Here is a 25046-nt window from a genome sequence, read left to right as displayed (position 1 = left end):
TCCCTCGTGGAGCACCTGCCAGCCCCACAACTCTCAAAGGCCCTCCTATTCTTTCCCACCTTGAATCCAGAGCTGCTGCTCCCACAGTGGATAGGGCCACCCTTTGCTGTGTGACCTCAGGCTTGGCCTGGGCCCTCTCTGAGCCTCTAGCCATTTCAGGGCCCTTGAATCTTTGACAGCATGGCATGGGTGACTCAGACCTGCTCACACTTCTGACTTTGATTTTGATTGTCTCAGACTCAGGACCCAGCACACAGTGGGCCTAAGATGGTTGGGAGGGGCAGGGTGTGGCCTTACCTGCCCAAAATTCCAAGGTATGCTCTTGATGAACTTGGCTGAGCCCTGGTAGATGAAGCCCTGTTGGGTGAGGACGTATTCCCGCCGCTCCTCATCTGAGTCCAGGTACACAGCGTCCGCTGTGGGTGAAAAGGAAAGGGTCTCAACTCTAGGTCTGGCAAGGCCCAGGTTCCCCACTGACATGGCAGCCGGGGTGCCAACTCCCCAGGGCCAGGTCAGTTTCTCAGAGGCCTTTCTCTCTTTTAATCAGAAAAACTAATCATTAATTAATAATCCCCCCCCAAAAAAAAGTTAAAAAAACAATTAATAATCCCATGTCGGTGAGATAAGGTATTATCAGTGACAACAATGTCTGTCTTTTATCCAACACTTGCCACGTGCCAGGACCCATGATAAATGTATGACATATATTAACTTGTTTAATCTCTACAAAAGCCCCATGTGGAAGGGATCCTTGGAAGCCCCATTTTACAGATGGCAAAACTGAGGCTCAAGAATATATTACAGATGGGAAAACTGATGCCAAAACAAGAGACAGAGGCGCACTCGCTGGGCCACGAGTCAGGAACCCCCTAGCTCTGAGTCTCCTTTGCTGTGTGACCCTGGGCAGGTCACTTCTTCTCCTGCCACCTGACTGTGTTCCCTAAGAGTAAAATGTGATCCCAGATCTGAAAGGTGCTTTGCAAGCTAAAGCCCAGAGCCAGTGCGAGGAAGAAGCATCATTCAGGTGGAGAGAAAGCCGAGAAAGGGTCACTGCAGCTCAGGGGAGGAGGGTCCTTGTCCAGCTTGGGGGTCAGCTGGCATCTGAAGGTTGCCTGGATGACATTCTAAGCAGAGGACCAGAGAGAGCAGAGGTGCGCCTGCTGGAAAACGCAGGGCACTTAGTTCCCTGTGGCTAGCGACGACAGAAAAGGACCTGGGGTGGTGGGGCCAGATGACAGGAAGGCAAAGGTTAGCCTGGCCTTTCTAATCCTCACTTCAGAAGTGAGGAAATTGAGGCTGGGAAGGGGAAATCCAGAGCCATGGTATGACTTTGGTCAGCTCTGGGCATTTTTGCCTCCGTGGGCTCCTTCCTCCACAAAAAAATAAAAAACCAAAAATATATTTTATGACTGCATTGGTATAATGATGAACATATTAATATTATATGTTAAAACACATTCTCTGGCCTGAACATTCATTTTGTTTCTTCTGATTTTAAAAGAAATTAACACATTTTCATGGGTCCCTAAAAGTATGGCGGGCCCAGGCAGCGTGCCTACTGAAATCAGCTTGGGGAAACATGTCCAGTGCCTGGGATGCAGCTGCCCGGCCCCTCAGACCCCTGGGCTCCTCTACAGTGACCAGCAACCTTACAGCTTGGAGGAAGCAAATGTGAAAGTGGCTGGGTGTCTTTTGCGTCCTGCCCTGTGGCTCTGAAGATTGCGCAATAAACATCAGCCTTCAGATAAATGAACTATGTGGCTGTAAATCAGCGGGCAGCGTGGGAGGAAGAATTTAAGAGAAGGAAAAGCCCACGGTACTTTCACATCCAGTGAAAGTGTCAGCACATGTTGAATTGTCCCCACCGCAGCCCAGGAAGCCGGGACTATGTCCCCGCTCAGGTCTCTAGCTGGTAAAGGTGGAGGCCTTGGGGCCGCTAGATCCCGATCCCGACCATGTTGGAGCTCAGGGACGGGAGGCCCCCAGGTCACGGGCAGATCCCCCTCCCCCCAGAGGGAGAGCAGTTTCCTCCCCTAGCGCGCCCACCCCCACTGAGCCCAACTTCCTGCCTCCGCATCACCAGTTCCTGGCCTGGGATGTGGGTCCCTTTAGTCACTGTGCTGCTTGGCTGACTGTCAGCCCAACCCTCCAGGCAGGGAGGAGCCAAGGCCACAGGAAGGGGACATCCCCCAGACCCTCACTCCCCGTTCCTGAACTCTGAAACCCCACGGTGTTGGGGTCGGGGAGGGGCACTGCCACGTTCCTGCCCTGCGGGCAGGGTTGCCAACTAGCTGTAAGTTCACATTGACTAAAATCAAAATGAGTGGACATTAATTACATTTTGTGGTGTTATGGTCCATTCCATGATTTGGCTTCACTTTTGGGTGGTTGTTGAATTACATAACAGAGATTTGGTTTCCTCAAAATTGTATCACATTTGAAACTATGGTTGGCTACTTCATACTCAGTCATTTGAGGGCATGTAACTTCCAGCTCAAAGTAAACGAAATACATGCCTACAGTAATACATGAAACACGAAATATAGAAACTGTGTTTTCAGTTTTGCTTCTACCAAAACATCGTGTGTGTGTGTGTGTGTGTGTGTGTGTGTATGGCACTTTGTGTGAGGGTAGGGGAGTGATGGGTGTCCGTCTGTCTGGTCCCTCTACTCTGTTCCTGTTTAGCTTTATTTTAGTCAACTCTACATTATGATGAAGTTAGAAATGAAGTTATATTGAAAAGATAATTGTCATATAAGGACTCAATCTCACATGTTACTGCAGATAGTTATTTTTTGCTGAGATCTGTTGTACATTTGCGATTTTCTATGTGTATAGGTATACTTAGCGGAATCTGGTTATTTATTTTCACATAGACTTAATAGCTCACTGAAAGATAAATTAAGCTGATTACTCTTAGTCAACAGTTAAGGTGCTCCCACTGCAGAGATTTGAGGCCTGGGCCTGATATGCTGTATTATGAAGCTTTGTGACTGAAAAAGATGTTTACATATGTTGTCTATTTTTTTTAATAAAGTTTTTTTTATAGCTTGAAAAAAAAAAAAATGAGTGGACAGTGGGTCCAGCAAGGCCACTTCTGTCCTGAGAAACCATTCCGTGTGGCCACAGGGCATGTGATCAAGGGTGCTCCTCCCTCTGATAAGCCACAGGGGACCAACTCATGCTTGTGGGGGGGAGCCAGACTAATGAACCATCCGCCCGGCAAGACCCAGGGCACTCCCAGCTCTTAAAAAGGATGAGCAGATGTCTGCAGCCTGATGCGGAAAGAGCCTCAAGATGTACAGTAGAGGAAGAAGAAAACCAACCCAAGTTGTAGGCTGATGTATATGGTAAGATTCTTTTATGTTTAAGAAAGACGGGGAAACCCGTAATGCAGTGAGGTCTTGTACAACATGATGAATGTAATTAACACTGCTGTATGTTACATATGAAAGTTCTTAAGAGAATAAATCCTAAAAGTTCTCAACACAAGGAAAATTTTTTTCTATTTCTTTAATTTTGTATCTATATGAGATGATGGATGTTCATTAAACTTGTGATAATCATTTCACGATGTACGTAAGTCAGATGACTATGCTGCACACCTGAAGCTTATACAGTGCTGTACGTCAATTATATCTCAATAAAACTGGAAGAAAAAAAAAAGACAGCGACGTCTCCAGGCACATACATTGGAATCTAAGGAGATAAACCCCCCAAAGACATCTAATAATGGTGTTTCCCAAGGAAGAGAGTCAAGGGGGGGTTGTCTCTCTGTAGTGGTTGAAGCTTTTATAAAGAGGGTGTTCTCATGTCTTACTGTTATAATTAGAAATAAAAGCCAAAGTATGTAAAAGAGAAAATAAAAAAATCTTTTTGTTCAAATAAAATGCCCCAAAATGGAGAAAAAATAAAGAAAGAAAGAAAGCAGTGGCCTAGTAGGAAGGTGGTTGTCTTGATGCTGGAGAGGCCAGAATTTCTGCCCTGGGCCGGGGCTTTGAGGAGGGACAGCCCATTCCCAGGCTGGGCCCGCCCACAAGGCCCCTCTCTCTGCTGGGCTACGTAGGAGCAGGAAGGAAAGAGAGCCCACTGTCTTGTAAGTCACATGCGGAAACTGAGGCCTGGGAAGGCCTGTGGCGCCCCCCTGTCTCCTCCCATCTGCTCGAGACAGACTCAGCCCTCTCCCTGACTCTCTAGTTTTGTCCAGCATCACCCACTTGCTTCTTGAAGGACCTGCCTAAAGCCACTTATCTCTGAGCCTCAGTTTACCGTCTGTAAAACGAGGATGCTAACCTCTCCCCCTGGAGATTGTTGAGAGACATCATTGAAAGAGTGTATAAGGAGGCACTTAGGTGACCAAACTGCTCCTGCCCACCTCTCCTGGGTACCCCGCCCCTCCACCTCCCTGTTTCCCTTCCCCAAGCCAGTCTGGTGGGATTTAAAACAGAGCCCCACGAAAGACAACCAGGCATAAAGCCACGGCCCTGGGCATCCACTGGGCAGCCCTTTCCTGAACGGGGCTTCTGAACCCGGGCCACCTCCAGGCCCAGCTCACAGTGCCAGGGCCTCAGACACGGGGTGAAATCCCTTGGTAGCTATGTAGGCTGGGGCAAGTCATTTTGCTTCCGCGAGCCTGTCTCCTCCTCTGTAAATGGGAATAATGAGTTCTGACATCACAAGGTCTTTGGGAGGCTGGAGCACGGAACTGTATAGAGTAGGCCTCACTCAATTCAATTGGATGTCTCTTCCACCCCATCCCCCCACCCTCAGTGGTTCCCATGGGTGGGTCCAGCCCTGCCCATCTCCCCACCCCGCCTGCGGATGAAGCGCAGCTCACCTGGGCACCAGGCATTGAAGAGCAGGGTGAAGTGACCCAGCACGAAGCTGGAGCCCTGGTAGCCAGTGGAGGCCTCCAGGCTGAGGCGGTACAGGCCAATGGGGGAGCTGGCTGGGGTGCTGAGCTGCAGCGAGAGGGCACTGTCCTGCTGGTCCACCACCGTGGCCGCCCAGGCACCCTCCTCCACAGCATCGGACAGCCCGAAGCGGGCCTTGGTCCCGGCATCCTCGCTGGGGGCTGGGCCTGCAGAGGGAGAAAGCAGGGGCCGTGAGCCAGGGGTGGTGAGGGAGGGTGAGCGCCAGGGCTGGCAGGAGCAGAGCACATGTCTGGGGTCCCCTGGGCCTGGGTTTGAGGCCTAGTTCTGTCACTAACCATTGAGGGAACTTTGGTGACAGGTTTCATCTCTCTGAGCTTCAGCTTCTTCATCTGTAAAATGGGGATCAGACCCCAAAATGTGCAGGATGGTTTTGTGGGACTACATGAAAAACTGCAGGCACACAGCACGTCCTCAATCTCCTGGGAGATTCCTCCTGGGAGAGGGGACAGTGTGGCCTGGGACAGGGTCACAGTCACACTGTTCTGGACTGGCGCGACTTTGGGGAAGACCAGTCTCTTCTCTGGGCTCAGTCTGCCCATCTGTAACATGGACAGGAATTAGGCAAGATACTCCCCGAAGGTCCTCCTCTCCTGCCTAAATCCTTTAACTTTCAGAAAAAGAAGCTGAGACTCTGAGTAGAACGGGACCTTGGTCCTCTGATGTCCCCAGTGGTGGCCTGTCTGAAAGCCTGCTTGCTCTTGGCTAGCAGAGGGTGCTGGCCAATGCAGGTCTAGGTGTCTATCTCCCAAGGGACCCTCCAACTTTTTGCCTCTGTATCTCCATAGGCAGCCACGAAGAGCCAGAACTATCCCTCACCTCCCTACAGCCTTTTACACTTTACAAAGCACCTTGGCACTTCCTGCTTCCCCCAACACCCCTTGGTGAGGGAAACTGAGGCTCAGAGAGAAGGGCTCTCCCAAGAACATCCCAGGGGTCTGCGGCAAAGCTAACATCCGAGTCCACATCTCTAGGCCCTGGGTTGCCCCCCATGGTGCCTCTCATTCCCAAAAGGGATGCTCCCTAGTGGGGGAGTTTCAGGGCTCAGTGTGGTGAGAGCCTACCTTGAACTGGCTCTTTTTCAGGTGGAGGGCAAGGCCTAGCCCATGCAGGCAGGTCTGAGTCATGGGGAGGGTGAGGGGGGCTGGTCACCCTTTCTGGACTTGGGCGGCGGAGAGAAGAAACAAAACCTTCTCTGCCTGGTTGGGCGGCTTCTCGGGAGGGTTTCTGTTTATTCTTGCATCTCCCTCCCTGCAGCTCTGACCCCCCACTACTGACAAGATAGGGGCCTGCTCACTGAGGGGCTACCTGCCAGCCCCACCCACTCCCAGGCCCAAATATAACTATGAACTAACAGGCATGACACAGGCCTCTGGGGCCCTGTCTGAGTGCCAGGAGCCAGCTGTAAGCCTTTAAATTCTCCCTGTCTTCCAGAGTCAGTATTTAGGGGAGAAGTTGGGCAGCACTGGGGCCCGAGAGCCAGTCTAGGTCTGGTTCCACCACTTAGACCCTGAGTGCTGTGTGACCTGGACTAAGTCACCAGGCCTCTCTGAGCTGCGATTTTCTCATCAAAGAAGAAAACAGGCTTAGACTTCATGCCTTGAAAGGTTCGACTCCAGGTCTGAAACTGGCTCTGTGACCTTGGACCAGCTATTTAGCTTCTCTGTGCCTCAGTTTCCTTATCTGTAAAATGGGGTCAATTGCAGTACCTCCTCATAAGGTCATTGTGAGGCTCAAAGAAGGTGACCCTTGTAAAGCACATTGCAAGATGCCTGGCACATAGTAATTGCTCAATAAATAATAGTTATTATTTATTATTGTCACTACCACCTTCTAATGCTGTTTAGAGGAACCAGTGAGAGTTTAAAGCAGTGACTAGCAGATGGTAATTATGCAGTAAATATGAGCTATCCCCAGTGTCATCCAAAGAGACCATTACAGATCAGAGTTCTCAGGCCAAATAACAGATTTTGAGACTGGAGTGGAATGCAGTAAGTGTCTGATTCATTTGAATCACTTCATAGATACAGAAACTGAGACTGAAAGGGGTAAAGTTGGGGTGACTATACGTCCCAGTTTTCCCAGGATAGTCCCATTTTATGCCTGTGGTCCCAGCATAATTCTTTTTTTTTTTTTTAACATCTTTATTGGAGTATAATTGCTTTACAATGGTGTGTTAGTTTCTGCTTTATAACAAAGTGAATCAGCTATACATATACATAAATCCCCATATCTCCTCCCTCTCGCAGCATAATTCTTTTTTTTTTTCAGCATAATTCTTAATGGCACCCCTTTCATTCTCAGAAAAGACTCTGGATGATCAATGATCTGGTCTCCATGGTAATGGTCTGGGCCAGGTACCATAGCCACCGTCACTATTGATACACCACCCTCGGGGACAGGCCAGGAAACACATTTCCCTTTCTCTCTGTCCCGCGGCAGCAGTGTACATACACGCACTTACACACCCCTTTCTTCTGAGGGGTCCTGGTGGATGAGATGAGGACGGGCTGCCCCTGGCCCCAGTGCTGCTCACATAAGCTGGCTTAGAAAACTCCTTGGCTCCGGTTCCACACGGTACTCTTTGTGGGGCTAGAGGCACCGCAGAGACCCCTCTGGGTAAATGACCCTGGAGACCTGAGGGGTCCTGGCCACTACCCCGACCATGGCAGTGAGGGGCTGGGTGGGGTGGATGAGGGGAACCTTCCAGAGTCAAGCCTTCTATTAGCTGCATAAGGGTTCTTTTCACTGCTTCAGGCTGACCTCACTCTCACCCGACCCACCCTCCCAACCCTGGCCTGCCTTGCGGGGAAGCAGAGCTTTATTCCTTAACAAGGATGGTGCTTGTCTGCTGTGGTCTGTACCCCACAGCAGAGCCTGTCCGGCCTCGAACTGTCAGGGTGAAATGCATGGCATCTGGGCATGGGTGGGGTCAGGTTACACACCCCATTTGCTGAGTGACCTTCGCCAGCTCTCTCCCCTCTCTGGGCCTCAGTTTCCCTGAAGAGGTAGGACAGGCTGATCATAAGCTAGAATGTTCCAGCACTAGGGCAGGGTGCCCAGGCCAGGCCCAGGGTCGGGGACTGACCAAAGCCAGGCCTCAAGGCAGAAGGCCCCGCTTCCTGGTATTGTTTCTCAGCTTCCCCAGCCCACAGGAGGGTCTTGGTAGCCCAGACAGGGAGGCCGAGTGCACCCAGAGATACAGTGCCTTCTGTGGCTGCCCCGGGGGCTGTGGATGTTACCAGGGCAGGTTGGCTATGGTTTGAGATAAGTTGGCAGAGACTGGAGAACAGAGATTAGTTGCTGGGGTAAGAAGGTCAGCTGCCTGCCTCCCCCGTGGCCCCAACCCTGAACCTGGGGCCTCATGACCTAGTGTCAGGCTGCCTAGACAAATGGAGAAGAAGGAGAAAGAAATTCGGACACCTTGAAAGTGAAAGAAGGAAAACAAGGTGGGAAATACCCAAGCTGGCAGTTCATCGACCATCCATTTCACAGAGGAATAAACTAAGGCCGGCAGGCACTTGTGGTGAACAAGTAAATGTCCCTGCTCTCAGATCACATCAATGAAAAGCCTTAAGTCTGGGGTCAGGGTTTCAATCCTGCTGTGTCCCTAACTTACTGTGTGACCTGGGCAAGTAACTTGACCTTTCTGAGCCTCAGAGTTCTCATCTGTAAAATGGGTGCTAGTTACGCTTCCAGAACAGAAGGATTCAGGATGAGTATGCATACACCATAGATGTGATTTTCATCAAGCCAAGACTGACACTTCTCAGGGCACCACACCCAGCCCTTAACTGCCATGGATTCAGCCTTCCACTTTACAGAGGGGGAAACTGAGGCTGGAAAGATCAGAGACTTGCAGGAGGCCCCTCAGATTTATTGGAAGAACCCCAAGGATGCTGGGTATGTGTGGGGGGGGGTGCCCTGGCTAGTAGGTGTGTTCCTGCCAGAAGGGAAGGGGGAGGGAGGAAAGGGATGAAGGGGATATCCGTGGCCGGTCTGCAGGCGCTGTGATAAGCTTTATCAAACGGCCTCCCAGGTAGTATGGGCCTCAGCCTGCTTGCTCTCTGGCCTCAGAGACCTCAGAAAGAGCTAGAGCTTATCTTTCCCACCCTTGGGCCAGAGTCCCAGCCAGGCGGCCCCTCTCTGACCTCAAGGGAGTGGTTCCCATCAGAAGCCAAACCCAGGGATTTGGCATTTAAGGCCACTTTCCTGGGAATAGCAAAGAAGACTGGACACTGGGCATCTGGGGATGGGGTGGTTGGGGCCTCAATGTCCCTTCATCCATCACTGGAGTCCCTGGAGCAAGACCAGCAAACAGCTGCTAACATCTGCAGAGCACTCCCTCATGTCAGGCCCTTCTCACCTAACGACCTTCCACAAGGAGTGCTTTACCTCAGAGAGGCTAAGCAACTTGCCCAAGGTCACACAGCGGGTAGGCAGTCTGGTCCACACCAGAACCCAGGTCTGTCTGTCCAGCCCCTGAGCCTGAGGCAGCTTCCCAAGGCTTAGAGAAAGAACTAGGGGAACATAAAACTGCCCACTCAGAGGGCTGGAGCCAGCTGGGGTTCTCTCCACCAACCAGATCCTCTTTGGGCCTGATCCCAGAGGCTTCGTCAGGTTGCCTGGGTTTGCGGGGGCGGCTGTTGATAAGAATTGGGAAGTTGTTTTGATGTGGGAAAAGGCAGGCAGGACCTTGATGGACCTGTGTGGCAGCAAACCTCCTCCTCAACCCTGGTGACAACAGGTGGTCAGCAACCCAGGCATCCAGAAGCACAGACTTATCTACAAGACTGAGCGGCCTGCGGAGACATCTCTGCACTCTCTGGCCTCAGTTCCCTCATCTGTAAAATGGGGTATGACTGCTGGGAATTTCTCAGGGGGCGAAGAGGAACGGCGTCACCTGTCCCATGGTCTGTCAGGGGACAACGAAATCATAGAACAGGGAGGTGCGGGCGTGGGACTCACCGGTCACGGCACAGAAGGTGAGACTGTCCACGCCAGCCTCGTAGTTTCGGCCCTCGAAGTGCAGCGTCAGCCAGAAGGGCTGGCCCCGTCGCACCACCAGCTTCTCCCTGCACAGGTCAGCCGTGTGGTGGTCACGGCCATTGGCCTCCAGCTCCAGGTCACATCTCTCCAGAACAAGATCTGTGGAGACAGTGAGGGGCTTGAGCCGTGGTTCCATCCCTCAGCCAGCTGTGAGCCCTGAGCTCCCTGGACGTGAGGGGGTCAGGGCGCCCCCGGGAGCCAGCCTTCCCAATCCCCACACCCCCGGTCACCCGGGGGCTAACTGGGCCTGAATCTCCCCAACTCTTTTTTTTTTTTGGCCGTGCTGCGCAGCTTGCAGGATCTTAGTTCCCCGACCAGGGATCGAACCTGGGCCCACTGCAGTGGAAGCCCGGAGTCCTAACCACTGGACCGACGGGGAATTCCCTCCCCAGCTCTTAATCACAGGTTGCGCGCACTGTGGCAAGTGGGGAAGGCTTTGCACCTCCCAGCCATGGGCCCTCAGGCAACTCAGCTTTTCTGGGCCTCACTTTTCCCCATGTGTCCACAGGTGGGGACAGCAGGACCCACCTAACAGGGCTGTGGTGAGCCATTTAGCCTGGTGCCTGGCACATAATAAATGCCTACTAAACACGAGCTAGTCTATTATGATTGGAGGGCTCTTTTGGTAAAAAGGGGGGTGGTATTCGGTATCAATTAATTACACAGGCTTTGCCGTTTAGGTTCAATTTCCAATTTCCAGAAAATACAGAGGACTGAGAAAGATGTAAACACAGAACCAGGAAGCAATCAACAAAATTCATACTCTGGGAAACTATAGGTAAAGTGTTCGGTTTCTTTAACCAATAAATTGCCAAAAAAAGAAAGAAAAGACAAGAAAAAAAAGTTGAAGGCATAACCTATAGACTAAGAGAAACCTAAAACACATTACAACCCACTGTGCTGTGTGACCCTTATTTGGATTTTGATTTTAAAAACTACTTATTACATGCATGAGGCAATTAGAAATTTGAATACTGATGTATAATGGTGATATTAAGGAATTTTTAATTTGTTTATGTCTAAAAAGAAGTCCTTATTCTTTGGAAAGATATATTGAAATATTTACAGATGAAATGATGTGCTGCCTGGGATTTGTTTCCAAATAATGGGTTGGGGGGTGTGAGGGCAGGAGGCAACAGTAGCCATAAGTTGGTGGTAGTTGGGACCAGGTGACGAGAACATAGGCATTTATTCTACTGTTCTCTCTACTTTTATGTATGTTCAGTATTCTCCATAATAAAAAATTTTTTTCAGTGACAGAGGTTTTGGAGTCTTCTGGACCTGAGTTTTAGTTCTGCTGTGCCGCTGTGTGATCCCGGGGAAGGTGTCTCTCCCTCTCTGTGCCTCCTTTTCTGAAGCGTCAAAGGGCTGCTGTGAGGTCTAGCAGAGGACACCCTTTCCCCAGGGCCGAGCCCAGGGCAAAAGTTTGATATGTGAAAGTTCTCTTTTCCCATATTTTCAGAGGGAGCTGAAGACCAGGGGAGGGATTGGGGTGATGGGAGAGTGAGGGTCAAATCTCATAAACCTTGGCAAGCTCAATCTGACCTAATCAAGGTCAAGATTAGGGGGACCGTAGGGTGAGAGGAGTGGGCAAGGGAGATGCTCAGAACTATGGGACCCTTAAGAGTATGTGGTCCCACTGAGGCCCAGGGGCAGGGATTTGCCAAAGTCACCCAGCAAGTGGGTCCTTCCACAGGGACATACATGCAGGTCTCCTCCCTCCCGCCATGGAATATCCCCCAAATGAGGTGCAAACAAATTGCCCAGTAACTGCCGATGGCTTTGACATGGATTATCTCCACTTAAACCTCACAACTACCCACCTACAGAGCTACTATCACTATCTTCACTTTGTAGACAGAGACATCACATGGCCCCAGGTCTCATGGCAAGCACAAACTGAAGCTTTGGGGTTTGAATCCAGGGCTGTAGATTCGGGAGCCCACACTGGTAACCACCTCACTCACAGCTCAGGATTTGTTGTCCATCCCCCTGCCCCCCTCCACTCCTCCCATTCCCCGCCCACATCCTGTGTTGTTTCAAGCCTAGGAGGAGACCTGGGGGAAGTTGAGGCCCCTGCAATCACAGCAAGAGAGACCTCCGCTAGCCACAAGGAAGAACTTCCTGCTGGCCTGCTGGGGTGAAGAGACACTGTTTTGGGAAACTTCAACTCCAGAGAGCTTATGCAAGAAAGAGGCCACTGTTGTCCCCCTAGGGGACCTTAGAGAGATGGTCAGTCCCTGGTCTGGGGCAGATGCAGTGCTTTCTCACTCTATTGTCTGAAGAAAGATTTCCAGAAATCATGCCCAGCTCTAGAGGTGCAGAAACACTGGGGTCTAGGATCTTAGGATTTCTGCACTGTGAAAGGACCCAAGGTCTTCCAGGCCACCGGGACCCCTGTAGGAAGTGGCCACTCTGGCAATGGGGCAGGGGGCTCATCATAATTGGCATCTCCAGAGTCCCCCAGGTCTACTGAGCCCCACTCTTGGGGACAGGGTGGGAAACTGCATGGGGCACAAGTGGCCACCTAGGTGACGCGTCACAGCCAGCCCTGAGCTGGCTTTCGATCGCATGTGTTGGGGAGCTGCGTCCCAGAGAGGGACAAAGATGGCCCGAGATCACACAGCAGGTCAGGCACGTCGGTGGTTCCTCCTGCTTGTTCCTGCCCCACGTGCCCCGGGTCCCTCTCCATGTTCCCTCTGCCCACCCTGCTTCCTGGGGGCTGCAGAGGCGGTGCAGAGGCCACCTCCAAATGGACTTGACCCAAGAGTCAGCCAGGATGCTGAGTCCAGCAGCATTAGTACAGGCGCATCCCCCATCGTAGAAATCCCTCCTCTGAAATGGTAGCCCTGTCCGTGTGTGTGTGTGTGTGTGTGTGTGTGTGTGTGTGTGTGTAGGAAATGAATTGAGCCCCTTCTCCAGTCCCCTCACAGATGTACCGAGGACTGGCATTACTGTCCATGTTTTACAGGAGGGGAAACTGAGACTCAACCAGTGGCCAAGGACCAGGGTTGCAGAACTTGAGGGCAGGGAGGGACCTAGGAGAGCAAGTGTGCTCTCAGGCCTCTCCTCCATAGGATGCTGGGAGCTCCTCTCTGGCCCCCGAGGCCAAGGAGACAGCCAGGCTTGGGTTGCACATCACCGCGGACTAACCAGAACTAAGTACCTGAGTCCAGGCCAGCACCCTCTGTACAGCTTCACGCCTGGCACGCAGCGGGGAGGCAGCTCCCACTAACTGACGGAGGACAAGTGACAATGGTCTGCTAACACAGTACTTTGCCGTTCATAACACGCCTTCGCGTTCCATTGCCTCATCTGATCCAGGAAGGCAGAGGTTAATGACTATGCCCTGGGGATGGGGAAGCTGAGGCCCCAAGCAGAGCCAGGACTGGGAGCCAAGCACCTCTCACCCAGCCCAGCCCACCTGTTGAGCTCCAAATCGGGGACTTAGGGATTGAGCCCAGCCCGGTCCTGACCCCCACTGCACCGGTGGGACCACAGAGACCAGGTAAGGATGGCTGGACCCGGGGCCCCTGAGCGGTCGCAGCGGCGCTGACCCTGATACTCACCCTCGGCCATGGTCGGGTGGTGGCTGTACTCCTCAGACCGGTGGCAGGACTCTCCAAGTGCAGACCACTAGCGACGGGCAATGCAGAGGCTGAGACCGACGGTGAACTTATAGCCCGCTTAGGGGCGGGCTAGGGGCGGGGCCTCGCGGGAAGGCGGGGACCTGGCGGGGCGGCGGTGCCCTGTCTGAGTCCACGCTCCTCTCCACCAGCCGGCTGGGGCGTACCCGGGGGTCAGGAGACGAGGGAGGAAGTGAAGGTTGGGCAAGGGCGCCCCCTGGGGAAACAGCGCAGGGCTGGGACGGCAGCCACGGGGACACACAGACCAGGACACCCAGACACACCTGGATACACAGAGTCAGATCTTGGGTAACAGAGACACCTGGATACAGAAACACACACACAGATACAGACACACAGTTGCACCAGGACACACAGACATACTTGGTTACACAGACATGGACCCCCAGTCAGGTCAGACCCGGGATCAAGAAGACACACACACCGTCAGATAAAGATACATATGGAGCAGACACAGACACACAATCAGGGACGTAGGGTTGTGGACGCACAGAGACACAGACACACTGTGACAGATACTGCAAATAAACCTGGACACACAGACACGGTGACGTGGACAGAATATCAGATTAAAATCAGAGACATGCCTGTACATAGACACAGCCAGACACACACGGACAGGTACCCACCAAGAGCCACACACAAATAAGCAGGTGTCCGGATGCACCCAGCTCACAGACACACAGACCACACACCACCAGAGGTGGACACAAAATCAGATTGGGGCACTTACAGACACACAAAGGTGCAGATACTGGGAGACGGACACACAGACAGACATGGCCTCATGTACAGACATGCAGACACACCCACAAAGACAGACACAACACACCTGTCTCTGTCGCAAAATCCAGAGACATCCCTCTATCTCATCCATCCCTCTATCCATCTAATCGTCCATCCATCTAATCATTCATTCATCCGTCTACTCACCCATCCATCTATCCATCCATCCATCCATCCATCCATCCACCTACCCCTCGCCCACTCCCTCCCTCTACTGATGATGTTCCTTCAGGTCCAGCCTGTGCCAGAAGGAAACAAAGCCAACGTCCCAGGGACTCAACCTCTGACCTCTCACTCCTAGCACCCTAGGGGGTGGGGGGATCACCCATTCTTCTCCCTCTGGTCCCCCAGCCTCCTATGGTTCTTACCCACCACAAGTCCTGAACAGGGAGGGTCCTTGGAGAGGCAGGGGCCTGTGAGCCTCCTCCAGCCCTTTTTCCAGAATAAGTTCCATATCTATTGATGGATTTAGGCTACAAAATTGGCCCCAGTTTCCATTCCTGTGTGACACAGCGCAGGGAACAAACCTGTGTTGTTTTAGTAGATGTTTGTCTCTGAGTCAAATGGACCCTGCCTGAGGTCTTAGTGAACAAACTTACAACAGTTTTGGGCCCTGCTGACCCATAAAATAGCCCAATGGGTGAACCTTGTCATTGCCCCATCTTATAGATTGTTGTAGAAACTGTTCCCTATAGCTATCGAGAGCTCAAAGGAAGGAGTGGGGTGCATGAACATCAGTCAAGAAGCCAGGGTTTGAGATCCCACTATGTAGCCATGGGCAGGTATTTTGGCTCTCCAGGCCTCAGTTTCCCCCTCTGCAAAATGAGGACAAGAATTCCTCCCTCACAGGCCTGGAGTAAGACTCAACCATAATGACTGAGTTTGGGCACCTAGTACATAGTGAGCACTCAATAACTGGGGCCTCTGAGTTTTGGAGCAAAAATGCCATGTGTCCCAGAACCTGGCCCTGAGAGTAGGGACCTCAAAGAGAAACAGGAGGCCCGGGGACAGCCAGGCTCTGCAGAAGGAAGGCTGCAGGCTCAGCGTTTCTACAAGAGTCAGACCTGCCCCACATGAAAGGATGGGTTTTGCCTTTGTCCATTCTTTTCCGTTTGGAAATGACATTTCTTCTCCACTTGGCACTAATCTCCCTTTATCACCCCCACCTGGGAGCTCCCTGGAGGGCAGGAATCCACTGGAAGCTTTTTACCCATCAGGTTGTTCCTGGTGCCCTGCATGGGGCTTGGTACAGAGCCCCAGACCCGTCCCTGACCACGCCAGCTGCCACCTCTTCCTTCCTCTCCCTGTTTCTGTAGAACTATGACCACCTAAGTGATTAAGGCTCTTGAGCAATCCCAGGGCAGTCTGAGTCAGAACTGGCTTCCAAGAAGTGACAGATAAAGACCAGACCACAGGCTGAGCCCAAAGACCTGGATTCCAGGCCTGGTGACCAGGGGGCCCTTGCCTCACTCTGGGCCACAGTTTTCCCATCTGCTCAGAGGGGTTGGGAAACCCTGCCTTGTCTTACCTCACTGTGCAAGTAAAAATTCAAAACCATTTTACTGAGGGGGAAACTGAGGCCCAGGGAGGGTGGTTGTGAGCTCAAGGTCCCCAGACAGTGCAGGAGGTGACCCTTCATCATCCCTTACAGGGGAAGTGCAGGGCAGGGCACAGCTGAGGTCATTCTTGACTGTGTGATCCTGGGTAAATTACTAGACCTGTCCAAACCTCAATCTCCTCATCTATAAAGCAGGTATGATAAGAATCACCACTTCTGGGAATTAGAGATAATGTCTGTGCAGTGGGGGGCACATAGTAAGTGCTCAGTAAATGTCACCTAAAACTTTTTTATGATGATGTCATCAAGAATCAAGGCTCCCCTTCACCCACAAAAGGGAGATTCTGACGTGCGTAGGTGAAGCAGGTTGCAAACAAGGTAGAATATTTGCATGTTCTACAATATTTGGGGGTTTCTTAGAAGAACTCCCTGCCTCGTAAGTAAGTCTTGGACCCAGGCTCACTGATTGATGCCTGAACTCCCCCATTCGAGGGGTCAGTCCTTCATTCCATAAGGATTTCCAGGCCTTGAGGTGGAGACAAAGGTGAATTTTTACAACTTTGGAATAACCCATTACCAGTCAGATATTCTGTTTAAATATCACAATATGATTTTAGTCATTTATTAGATGGGGAAACTGGGGCTCAGAGAGGTGAAGTGACTTGCCCGAGGTCACACAGTCAGTAAGTCGGGGCATGGAACTTGGGCTTGGTTCAAAAGCCTGGGCTGGCTCTTCCAGGGTTCAGAGGTCAGAGCAGTGGTCCATGCTTGTGACCCATGGTGTCTGGTGTACTGTAGACGTTCAATAAATGTCTATGGCATGAGAGAGGGAGGGATGAGTCAGAGTAAAAGGAAGGATGGAAAGAAGGAAGGAAGGGAAGAAAAGGAAAAGGATTAAGGTTCAGAGAGGTTGGGGAAACTGCCTGAGGTTACAGCACAGCTGGGCTCAGCTATTCCCTAAGGACAAGGGACCCCCAGACCAGAGATGGCCCTGGATGGCTGAGCTGGGAGGGGAGGGAGGGCTGGGTGGTAGTGGGTGGGACCGTAATAAGGACATGGTCTCAGCTTTTCTACCAGCTGGTGACTAATGGCAAATGAGCAGCGTCTAGCATGAAGCCCAGGAAGGGCAGAGCCAGAATCCCCTGAGATGGGAGGGGCTGAGGTAGGGGTGTTAGGACAGGGGACTTAGGGAAAATGTCAAGGGGCAGGCATGACATTTTAGGCCCTTTGAGAGGGAGTATGGTGGGTGGCCTCTCCGAGGCAGGACCTGGGTGTCCCAGGCTGTGGGGAGCAGAGAGCAGGGCACCTGACTGGGGAGGGCCCTCCCAATGTGTCCATTTTGCAGATGGAAAAACTGACCTGGCCATGGTGTCCTCAGCTCCACCCTTACAATGTGCCCCCCTCCCAACTCCCTGCCCCCAGCATAGGGTCTCAGCCCCAACTCTGCCACTTAAGCTCTAGGGACCGTGAGTACTTTAGTTCATTTCTCTGAAACTTCAGTTTCTGTTTCTGTAAAAGCAGGAATCACAACCCAGCCCTCCTGGGGCTGATGTGAGAATGAGAGGAGGTATGGGGCCAAAGGGAGCCTTCTGAGAAGTGATCTGAGCTTGTCCCTCTCCTTCTGAAACCCCTGGGGGAAAGTATGAGCTCTTCAGCCTGGTATTCGAGGCCCTGCAGCTCTGGCCCAGCTTACCCTCCAATCGCATCTCCCACATTTGTATCCTCCAGCCTCACCAGACACACTACCGGCCCCCAAATGTACCCTGCAATTATCTACCTCCAAGCCTTTGCTCAAGGTGTGCCGTCTGAGACGCCCTCCGCTCTTCACCTATCAAAATTTCACCCAGGCTTTACGCCCCTCCAAAGGCCACCTCCTCCTAGAGCAGGATTTCCCTTCCCTCATGCCCAGTACCTGCAGGACACAGTCACAGTCTGCGTTGTATAAGGACCAATGTGTGTGTGTGTGTGTGCGTGTGTGTGTGTGTGTCTGTGTGTGTCTGTCTCCCACTGCCCACCTGGCTCTTAGTGGCTGCTCAATAAATGTCTGTTGAATGAATAAGTGACCTGCGGCAGAGAGAGAGAAACAGAGAGAGACAGAGAGAGAGAGACTTGTTCAAGCTTGGGCCAGGCTCAGGGGGTTACCCCAGAGCCTTGGTTGGCAGGATTTGTGGTGCCTGGGGCAGGACCAGGAGCCAGGGCATGGTGCTGAGTCATCTTTCAATTCTTGTTGCCTCCACCAGAGATGAGAGGTCTGGGCCCAACTTACTCTCCAGTCATATCTCCTACAATCCCAGGAGTAGGCAGACTCACTGCTGAGCCTCAGAGAGGGCAAATAGCTTTCTCCAGATCACACAGCAAGTTAGGGCAGAGTCAGGGTGGGACCTCCAAACATAATAGAAAAACAAGTCCTGGCCTGTACCTCTACTCTCAATTTTGAAAAGGTAGAAAGCTGCTTTTATTTAACTTGGCAATAGGGCATTGCATTGTAACTGGGAATGGGGTGAAACATGAGACTTGTACAACGGAACCAGGGTGAGTTGGTGTGGCAGGGGCTGACGTGGGGTCCGAGAGCACTAAGCTCCAACCCTGCTCTCCCTCTTACTGGCTATGTGGCCTCAAGTCTTAATCTCCTATAAAAAGGGACAACTCCCCTCCACCCCCAGCTCACTGGGCCCAGAGGAGGAGACCCAGAGATGTGAAAGCCCCTCCCAAGGAGAGTAACTTGATTCTATTATTGTTGTCACCATTATGTGGTTACACTTCTTAACTCTCCAGACACCCCGGGGAGTGGAGAGTTTTAGGATTTTTGGAGAGTGGAGTCCTACCATTTCAGGCAGCAAGATTTGCTTTAATCATAGGAAAACCCACTTCAGACCCTTACTCACAACCAGTTATCACTTACTTGGCATACAATCCTAACAGAGATGTAACACCGTCACAGAAGTAACAGCCCCTGACGGTTAGACGTTAAGACATTAGGACTGGAGAGAAGAAACACTAGAGGTGGGAAGTGCCGAGAGAGAGGGGGACGGCAGAAAAGCTGCACAAGCAGGCCCAGGAGCTCTGACATTGGTAAAGTCTAAGGGCCATTTGGAGTTGGGTAAATAGTCCAGCCTCATGCGGCAATCATCAGCGGTCATGATAGTGACCCAGAGGCATCCTATGAGTAGAAGGGACTTTGTGCTCTGCCCACTGAGCCCCTGAGACACTTTTCACTCCCTCCCTGCTTCTTTTAGCAGCAGTGCAGTTCAGCTGCAAGGACACAGGTATGGGGGCTCAACACACCTGGGTTCAAAGCCAGCTCTGCCATTTACTTTCCTGTGTGTGATCTTGGCTAAGTCACAGCACTTCCAAGCCCCAGTTTCCTCATCTGTAAAATGGGTATGATAATAATCGTGCCTACTTCTCAGGCTTTTTTGTGAGGATTAACACCATGCCTGGTAGAGAATAAACACTCAAAAAAGGGTTATTTGACAATTTAAAAAAATGAAGTAGTGATGCATCTACAACATGGAGGAACTTCCAAACCATTACGCTCAGGAAAAGAAGCCAATCTCAGAAGACCACATATTCTGTGATTCCATTTATATGAAATGCCCAGAATAGGCAACTCCACAGAGACAGAAAGTGGATGAGTGGTTGTCAGGGACTGAAAGGAGGGGGCGATGGAGAGTGACTGCTGATGGGCTTGGGGTTTCTTTGGGAGGGTGAGGAAAATGTTCTACCATTAGATTGCGGTGATGGTTGCACAAATATGTGAATATACTAAACACCATTGAATTGAACATTATAAATGGATGAATTTTATGGGGTGTAAATTATATCTCAACAACATGGTTTTTAAAATGAGAGTAGATTTAAAAAACAAAACACAAGAATAAAGCTCTGAAAGCCTTTGCAAATATTGTCCCATTTTCAAATTAAACCGAAGAGAAATACTTGCACGTGTGCCCAAAGGTTCTGTAAAGGGAGGGTCTTTACCTTATTATTCCTTCTGGCGAAAACTGGCCACAACCTAAGTGCCCAGCAAAGGGGGATGAATAAATAAGCCATGCCTGGCAATATTATATGGCAGTTAAAAACCAGACGAAGTAGTCCTCTGTGTATGGACATGAAAACAATTCCAAGTCATAATGTTGAGCAAAGAAAGTAAATTGCAGGACATTACGTAGGTTATGATTCCACAAGACTGTTCATTTCCCATGAGAACAAATAAGTAAATATATGTAAAATATGTAAACAGAAGTATACAAAAGAAGGTTTGGAAAAATTCTCTCCAAATTGCTGACGGTGATGGGAGGAGTACTGTGGCCATAATTAGGGGGTAGGTAGTGGTGATTAAAGGTGGTTTCAGTATTTCCTGGAAGGTGGAAAAGTTTTAAGCAGGGAAGTGTTTTTATGTATCCCTTTGGTAATTAAAGATTAATTTTTCAAGAGAAAAAGAATAACCTGTTTACATTTAGAATTGAGCTTTTATAAAAATGGAAATACTCCAAAATAAAGAAATTCTGGCAAAGAAGGTAGAAAAAATATAGACCGAGAAAAAAAAAAAAGAAAAGAAATCTGCCCGCACCCCGCCCCCCCAAAAAAAAAACCAAACAAAATCCACAATCAGCCCATAGAAAACAACTTTTGTTAGTACTGGCACAATCTTATAAAACCAAACCCACGATCACAGCACATGAGTAAAGAAGAAATTCACAAATGTTCCCACATCTGAAATTCGGAATTTTGAGAATGGTACACTGAGTTTCTGTTTACTTCACAATCCTGTTTATGTCTTTAAATGCTTCTGGAGCGCTTAATCCCAGTGAAATCCAAGAAAGTGCTTGAAAAATTTTTACTGTGTTAAAAGGAGGGTCAGAGAGGCGAAGTGACTAGCCCAAGGTCACACAGTTTAGAAGGGGCAGAGCGAGTGCTCTGAAGTCCATACCTGTAATCCATACTGCTGGAACTTCATGCCAGGGGAGTTAAGCCTTGGCATGGGGGCCTGGTTAAGCCCCCATGGCCCTTTGGGGCTGTGAAGACATGGGGGATGAACCACTGGATTCTGTAGCATTACCCTGCATCTCCCCCACTTAGGCTAGGTCATTGGTTGTGTCTGCTTGACACACCACGCTCAGTCAATAAGAATCAAACATGAATCTTTCATGGAAATAAATGACTGTCTAGGGCAGTGGCTGAGCTTGTCCAGCTAAATTGAACACTTGTGTGGCTGAACTAATCGTTGTTTCTCCCATCTGTTTGATGAGCCACTCAAGAGATTGTCCGAACCCAGTGTTTGTAGGTCTGAAGCAGCACTCAGCTTGACCCCGTTAGTCTGAAGCCCAACTTTCACATCTGAGGGGAGTCTGCCGTCACCATGTCCCATCGTCACAGAAGATGCAAGTTTTTTAGTCTCATTCCTGCAAAGGCAGAGCTCAGTATCCAGGATAATAAACCCCAAGGCTACAGGCCTCTGCAATTGATGGAGTCCTCTTTGTAGACACAGCTCATCTGCCTCTGGGTAAACTGCCCTTTTCTACAGGCTTGATGGGGCTGTCAATCAAATGGCCCTGCCCAACTCTAGTTAAGGTGGGCCTGGGACCCAAACTCAGCCAATCAGGTGCTCTCCTGGGACTTTGAATCTTCTGGCTCTGACACAAGTTCTAAATGATGGTTAAAGTTCGTTGGTTCATTCCTAAAACTACTTCACTTTTTGTCTTTTCTGAAGCTAGGCTTTTTAGCTTTTGTTTGACTTTTTTTTAAGTCAGATTTATTGAGTTATAATTTACATGTAATCCATTTCACCTTTTTGAGTGTACAGTTCAATGAGCTGACAAACATATATTGTCCTGTTACTATATCACAATCGTGATATAGAACATTTCCATTACCCCCAAAATTTCCCTCCTGCCCTTTTCCTGGCAATTCTCTCCCCACTTCCTCTGTCCCTGGCAACCACTGACTGATTACTGTTCCAACTGTTTTGTCTTTTCCAGAATGCTGGATGAATGGAATCATACAATAGATACCCTTTTGAGTCTGGCTTCTCTCACTTAGCATAATGCATTTGAGATTCATCCAGCTGTTGCAAGTATTGACCATACCTTCCTTGGTGTTGCTAAGTAGTAAATATTCTATTGAATGAATACATCACAGTTTATTTCTACATTAACCAGCTGAAGGACATTTGGGTTGTTCTGGGTGATTATAGATAGAGCTGCTATAAACATAGAGGTACAGCTCTTTGTGTGGACATATATTTTCATTTCTTTTGTGTAAATACCTGTAAGCCATTCCCATGTCCTTCCAAGTGATTTTTTGGGAAATTGTTAAGCTGCCCTGAGTCTGTGCCTGTTCATGTAACCAAAGACTGGAACGGACATTTCTCTTATTTAATTCTCCCAACGACTCTATGGGGTTTAGGGATTGTTGTCCTCATTTTACGGAGGAAATCGAGGCTCAGAGAGCCTAAATAACCTGCCCTGGACCACGGAGCAGAGACTTGAATCCAAATCAAAGTCATGAAGGGAGCCATAGCTGCCTTTCTAAATCCCTGGTCACCTTGGTGGGAGGGGAACAGTTTCATAACGCAGGTTCTAACACCTGTTGATTGACCGATGGTTGGTAGAATAAATGCTTCACTCCTTTTCTCTGGTCTCAGTTTGCCCATTTGAGAAATGACAAGGTTGGACCAATAATGAATTTCTGATGCTCTAGATTCTGTGATTTTGACATGCTGTGACTAAGATGGGGTCGTCTGATAAACCATTCCTGTGAAATGGAGCTGGTAGGGGAGCGGAGCCCAGTGCTCACCCCACAACAGCCACCCCAGATGGCTTCCTGAGCTTGCACACCAGCTAGCTGACCCCCAGAAGAGCAATTTGCACTCTCTGCCTTTCTGGCCTGAGAAAAAAAATACCCCTGTCACATTGGATTAGCATCACGCCTCTCGCTGAGAATCTTCTCGTGGATGCAGTCCCCTCTCTTCGTCAATATTTTCGGAACGTTCAGGTTTCTAAACAAGACCCGACAGGTTGAGTTCTTTTTTTTTTTTAAGCTTTTAAAAATAAAATGAATCACCTTGTGCATGGTCTGGAGGCTCAAATTAGATTAACCCTGTCCTTTCCTAAGCGACAGTCAGGCCGTTGGCTTTGCTGGGGGGATGGAGAGGTGGGAAGAGGGAAGTGGCTGATGCCTCATCTTCGATCAAGTCCTGCATGAAGACCCACCTTCTTCCCAGGTCCCCATTCTACCTGGGTGGTACCCAGGCTTATCAGGAAGCCCAGAGGCAGAGTGATGGAGAGCTTCCGGGTGCGATAGCTGCCCAACCTCATGCAAGTAACTTCATGTCTCTGCACCTCAATTTTCTCACCCAGATAATGGGTATAATGACAGTTCCAGCCTCCCAGACTTGAGAATAAATGAGCTATTGCATGTGATAGCATAGGTCACAGCGAGAGCTACACAAGTGTTGGCTGTTTTAATGACTCATTATTATTTTCAAGGGCTTCAGGTGCCTCAATTCCATCTGTTCCTGCAAGTCAGCTCTGGGGTGTGGGTGAGAGGGGATGCTAGCATCTTGTGCACCTACTGTGTGCCAGCTCTGTGTGGAGAAGACTTATGCATGTTCTTGCTTTTCGTTGATTTGTTTGCAGTCCCATCTGGCCCCACAAAGACCCTAAGTTGTCATTCTCTCCGGTAATTCTCTGTCTGCATGATGAATGGCTCCACCCGCCAATTTCCAATGAGAAGAGTGAGGTTGAGAGAGAGCAGCAAGGTTGCTTGCAGTCACTGGATGGAAATTCTGGAGCTGGGCTGGACCCTGGGGTCTGTCGGGTGGTTTCACACTTGGTCTGCCCATTCCCTGTGGATCCCAGGATCCCAGCCCCATGTTTTTTTTTTTTTTGCCACTCCGCACAGCATGTGGGATCTTAGTTCCCTGACCAGGGATCAAACTTGTGCCCCCTGCATTAGGAGCGCGGAGCACAGAGTCTTAACCACTGGGCTGCCAGGGAAGTCCCCCAGCCCTGCGTTCTGACACATCCCGCCAGCTGAACACAATGGACCACCTCCACGCGCCACCCCCCACTCCCACCTTTTCTCAGCTGCCATCTGGCAGCCCTGGAAAAAGTGCATCTTTCTAGACCAGCAGCTCCAAGACCCACTGGGACTGCCTTGCTGGAGCTCAGACAGGGCATTCACTGCGGTGCCCTGAGGAGTCAGAAGCCAGCAGGACTTTGGCCTTCATTAATCCTCCCTCCCAGGTTCACAGGGAGCCACCAACACCTGCTCAGCAGCTCAGACACCTCCAATGGCTTTTGTTAAAGCCTTTCAGTGCCAGCCCCTCACCCCGCTGCGCCTTTTACCGATGGGGAAACTGATGCACTTGCCCAGGACCAGCTCTGCCCAGCTCTGAAACCCATGCTTTTTGCAAAATACCTTTCGCCTGTCAAGGGGCCAATTGCTCACTGGGGTGGGAGCAAGGACGTGGGGAGAGCAGAGAAGAGGCTGGTGTTACAGTCCAGGCAGGAGAGGATGGAGGCCCAGGCTAGGGAGGTTGTGGGGCCCTGTTCACGCCTTGGTGCCTTTGCCCTCTGTTCTTTGTGCTTGTCTATCCTTCACATCTACCCCAGGGTCACATGTCCCAACAATGGCTGCCACATCAACATCTGCATGGCCATAATTCGCTAAGCGCTCGCTGTGTATAGGGACCTGCGCTTTCCATCCACCATCTCCATTCCCTTCCTGCTCACTCAGCTCCCATCATGCTGGCCTCCCTGCCACTCCTGCAGCTTGCCAGGCATGCTCCCAGCTAAGAGCTTTTGCACTGGCTGTTCCTTCTGACCTGGGCACTATATGGGTGCCGAGAAAGGTGTGCTGTATCTGAATGGGGGGCGGTGATAAGCTTGGAGGAAACTCAATGAAAGAAGGGGTGAAGAGTTGGCCCTAACCCTAACCCTAACCCTAACCCTAACCCTAACCCTAACCCTAACCCTAACCCTAACCCTAAACGCAACCCATCATTAGATGCTGTAAGACCCTGGAGATTGCTTAACTCTCTTCTGTCTCAATTCCTCTTTAGTTCTTAAG

The 25046-nt window shown here is 50.5% G+C and overlaps 1 protein-coding gene across 1 annotated transcript in view; it reads right to left on the bottom strand.

Moving 5' to 3' along the window:
• Positions 1-13675, bottom strand: part of TGM2 (transglutaminase 2) — a 32709-nt gene extending 19034 nt beyond the window's left edge. The window contains exons 1-4 of the mRNA XM_061208725.1: positions 13550-13675; positions 9900-10079; positions 4838-5080; positions 298-416 (exon numbers count right to left, since the gene is read on the bottom strand). Of these exons, the coding sequence (XP_061064708.1) occupies positions 298-416; positions 4838-5080; positions 9900-10079; positions 13550-13559 (552 nt within the window). The 5' untranslated portion in view covers positions 13560-13675. The remainder of the gene's footprint in view (positions 1-297; positions 417-4837; positions 5081-9899; positions 10080-13549) is intronic.
• Between the last annotated feature and the right edge of the window lie 11371 nt (positions 13676-25046).

This window comes from Eubalaena glacialis, chromosome 13 (genome assembly GCF_028564815.1).
Source record: "Eubalaena glacialis isolate mEubGla1 chromosome 13, mEubGla1.1.hap2.+ XY, whole genome shotgun sequence".
NCBI lineage: Eukaryota > Metazoa > Chordata > Mammalia > Artiodactyla > Balaenidae > Eubalaena > Eubalaena glacialis.
Note: the sequence above shows the minus strand (reverse complement) of the source record. Positions and strands in the feature narration are given on the sequence as shown.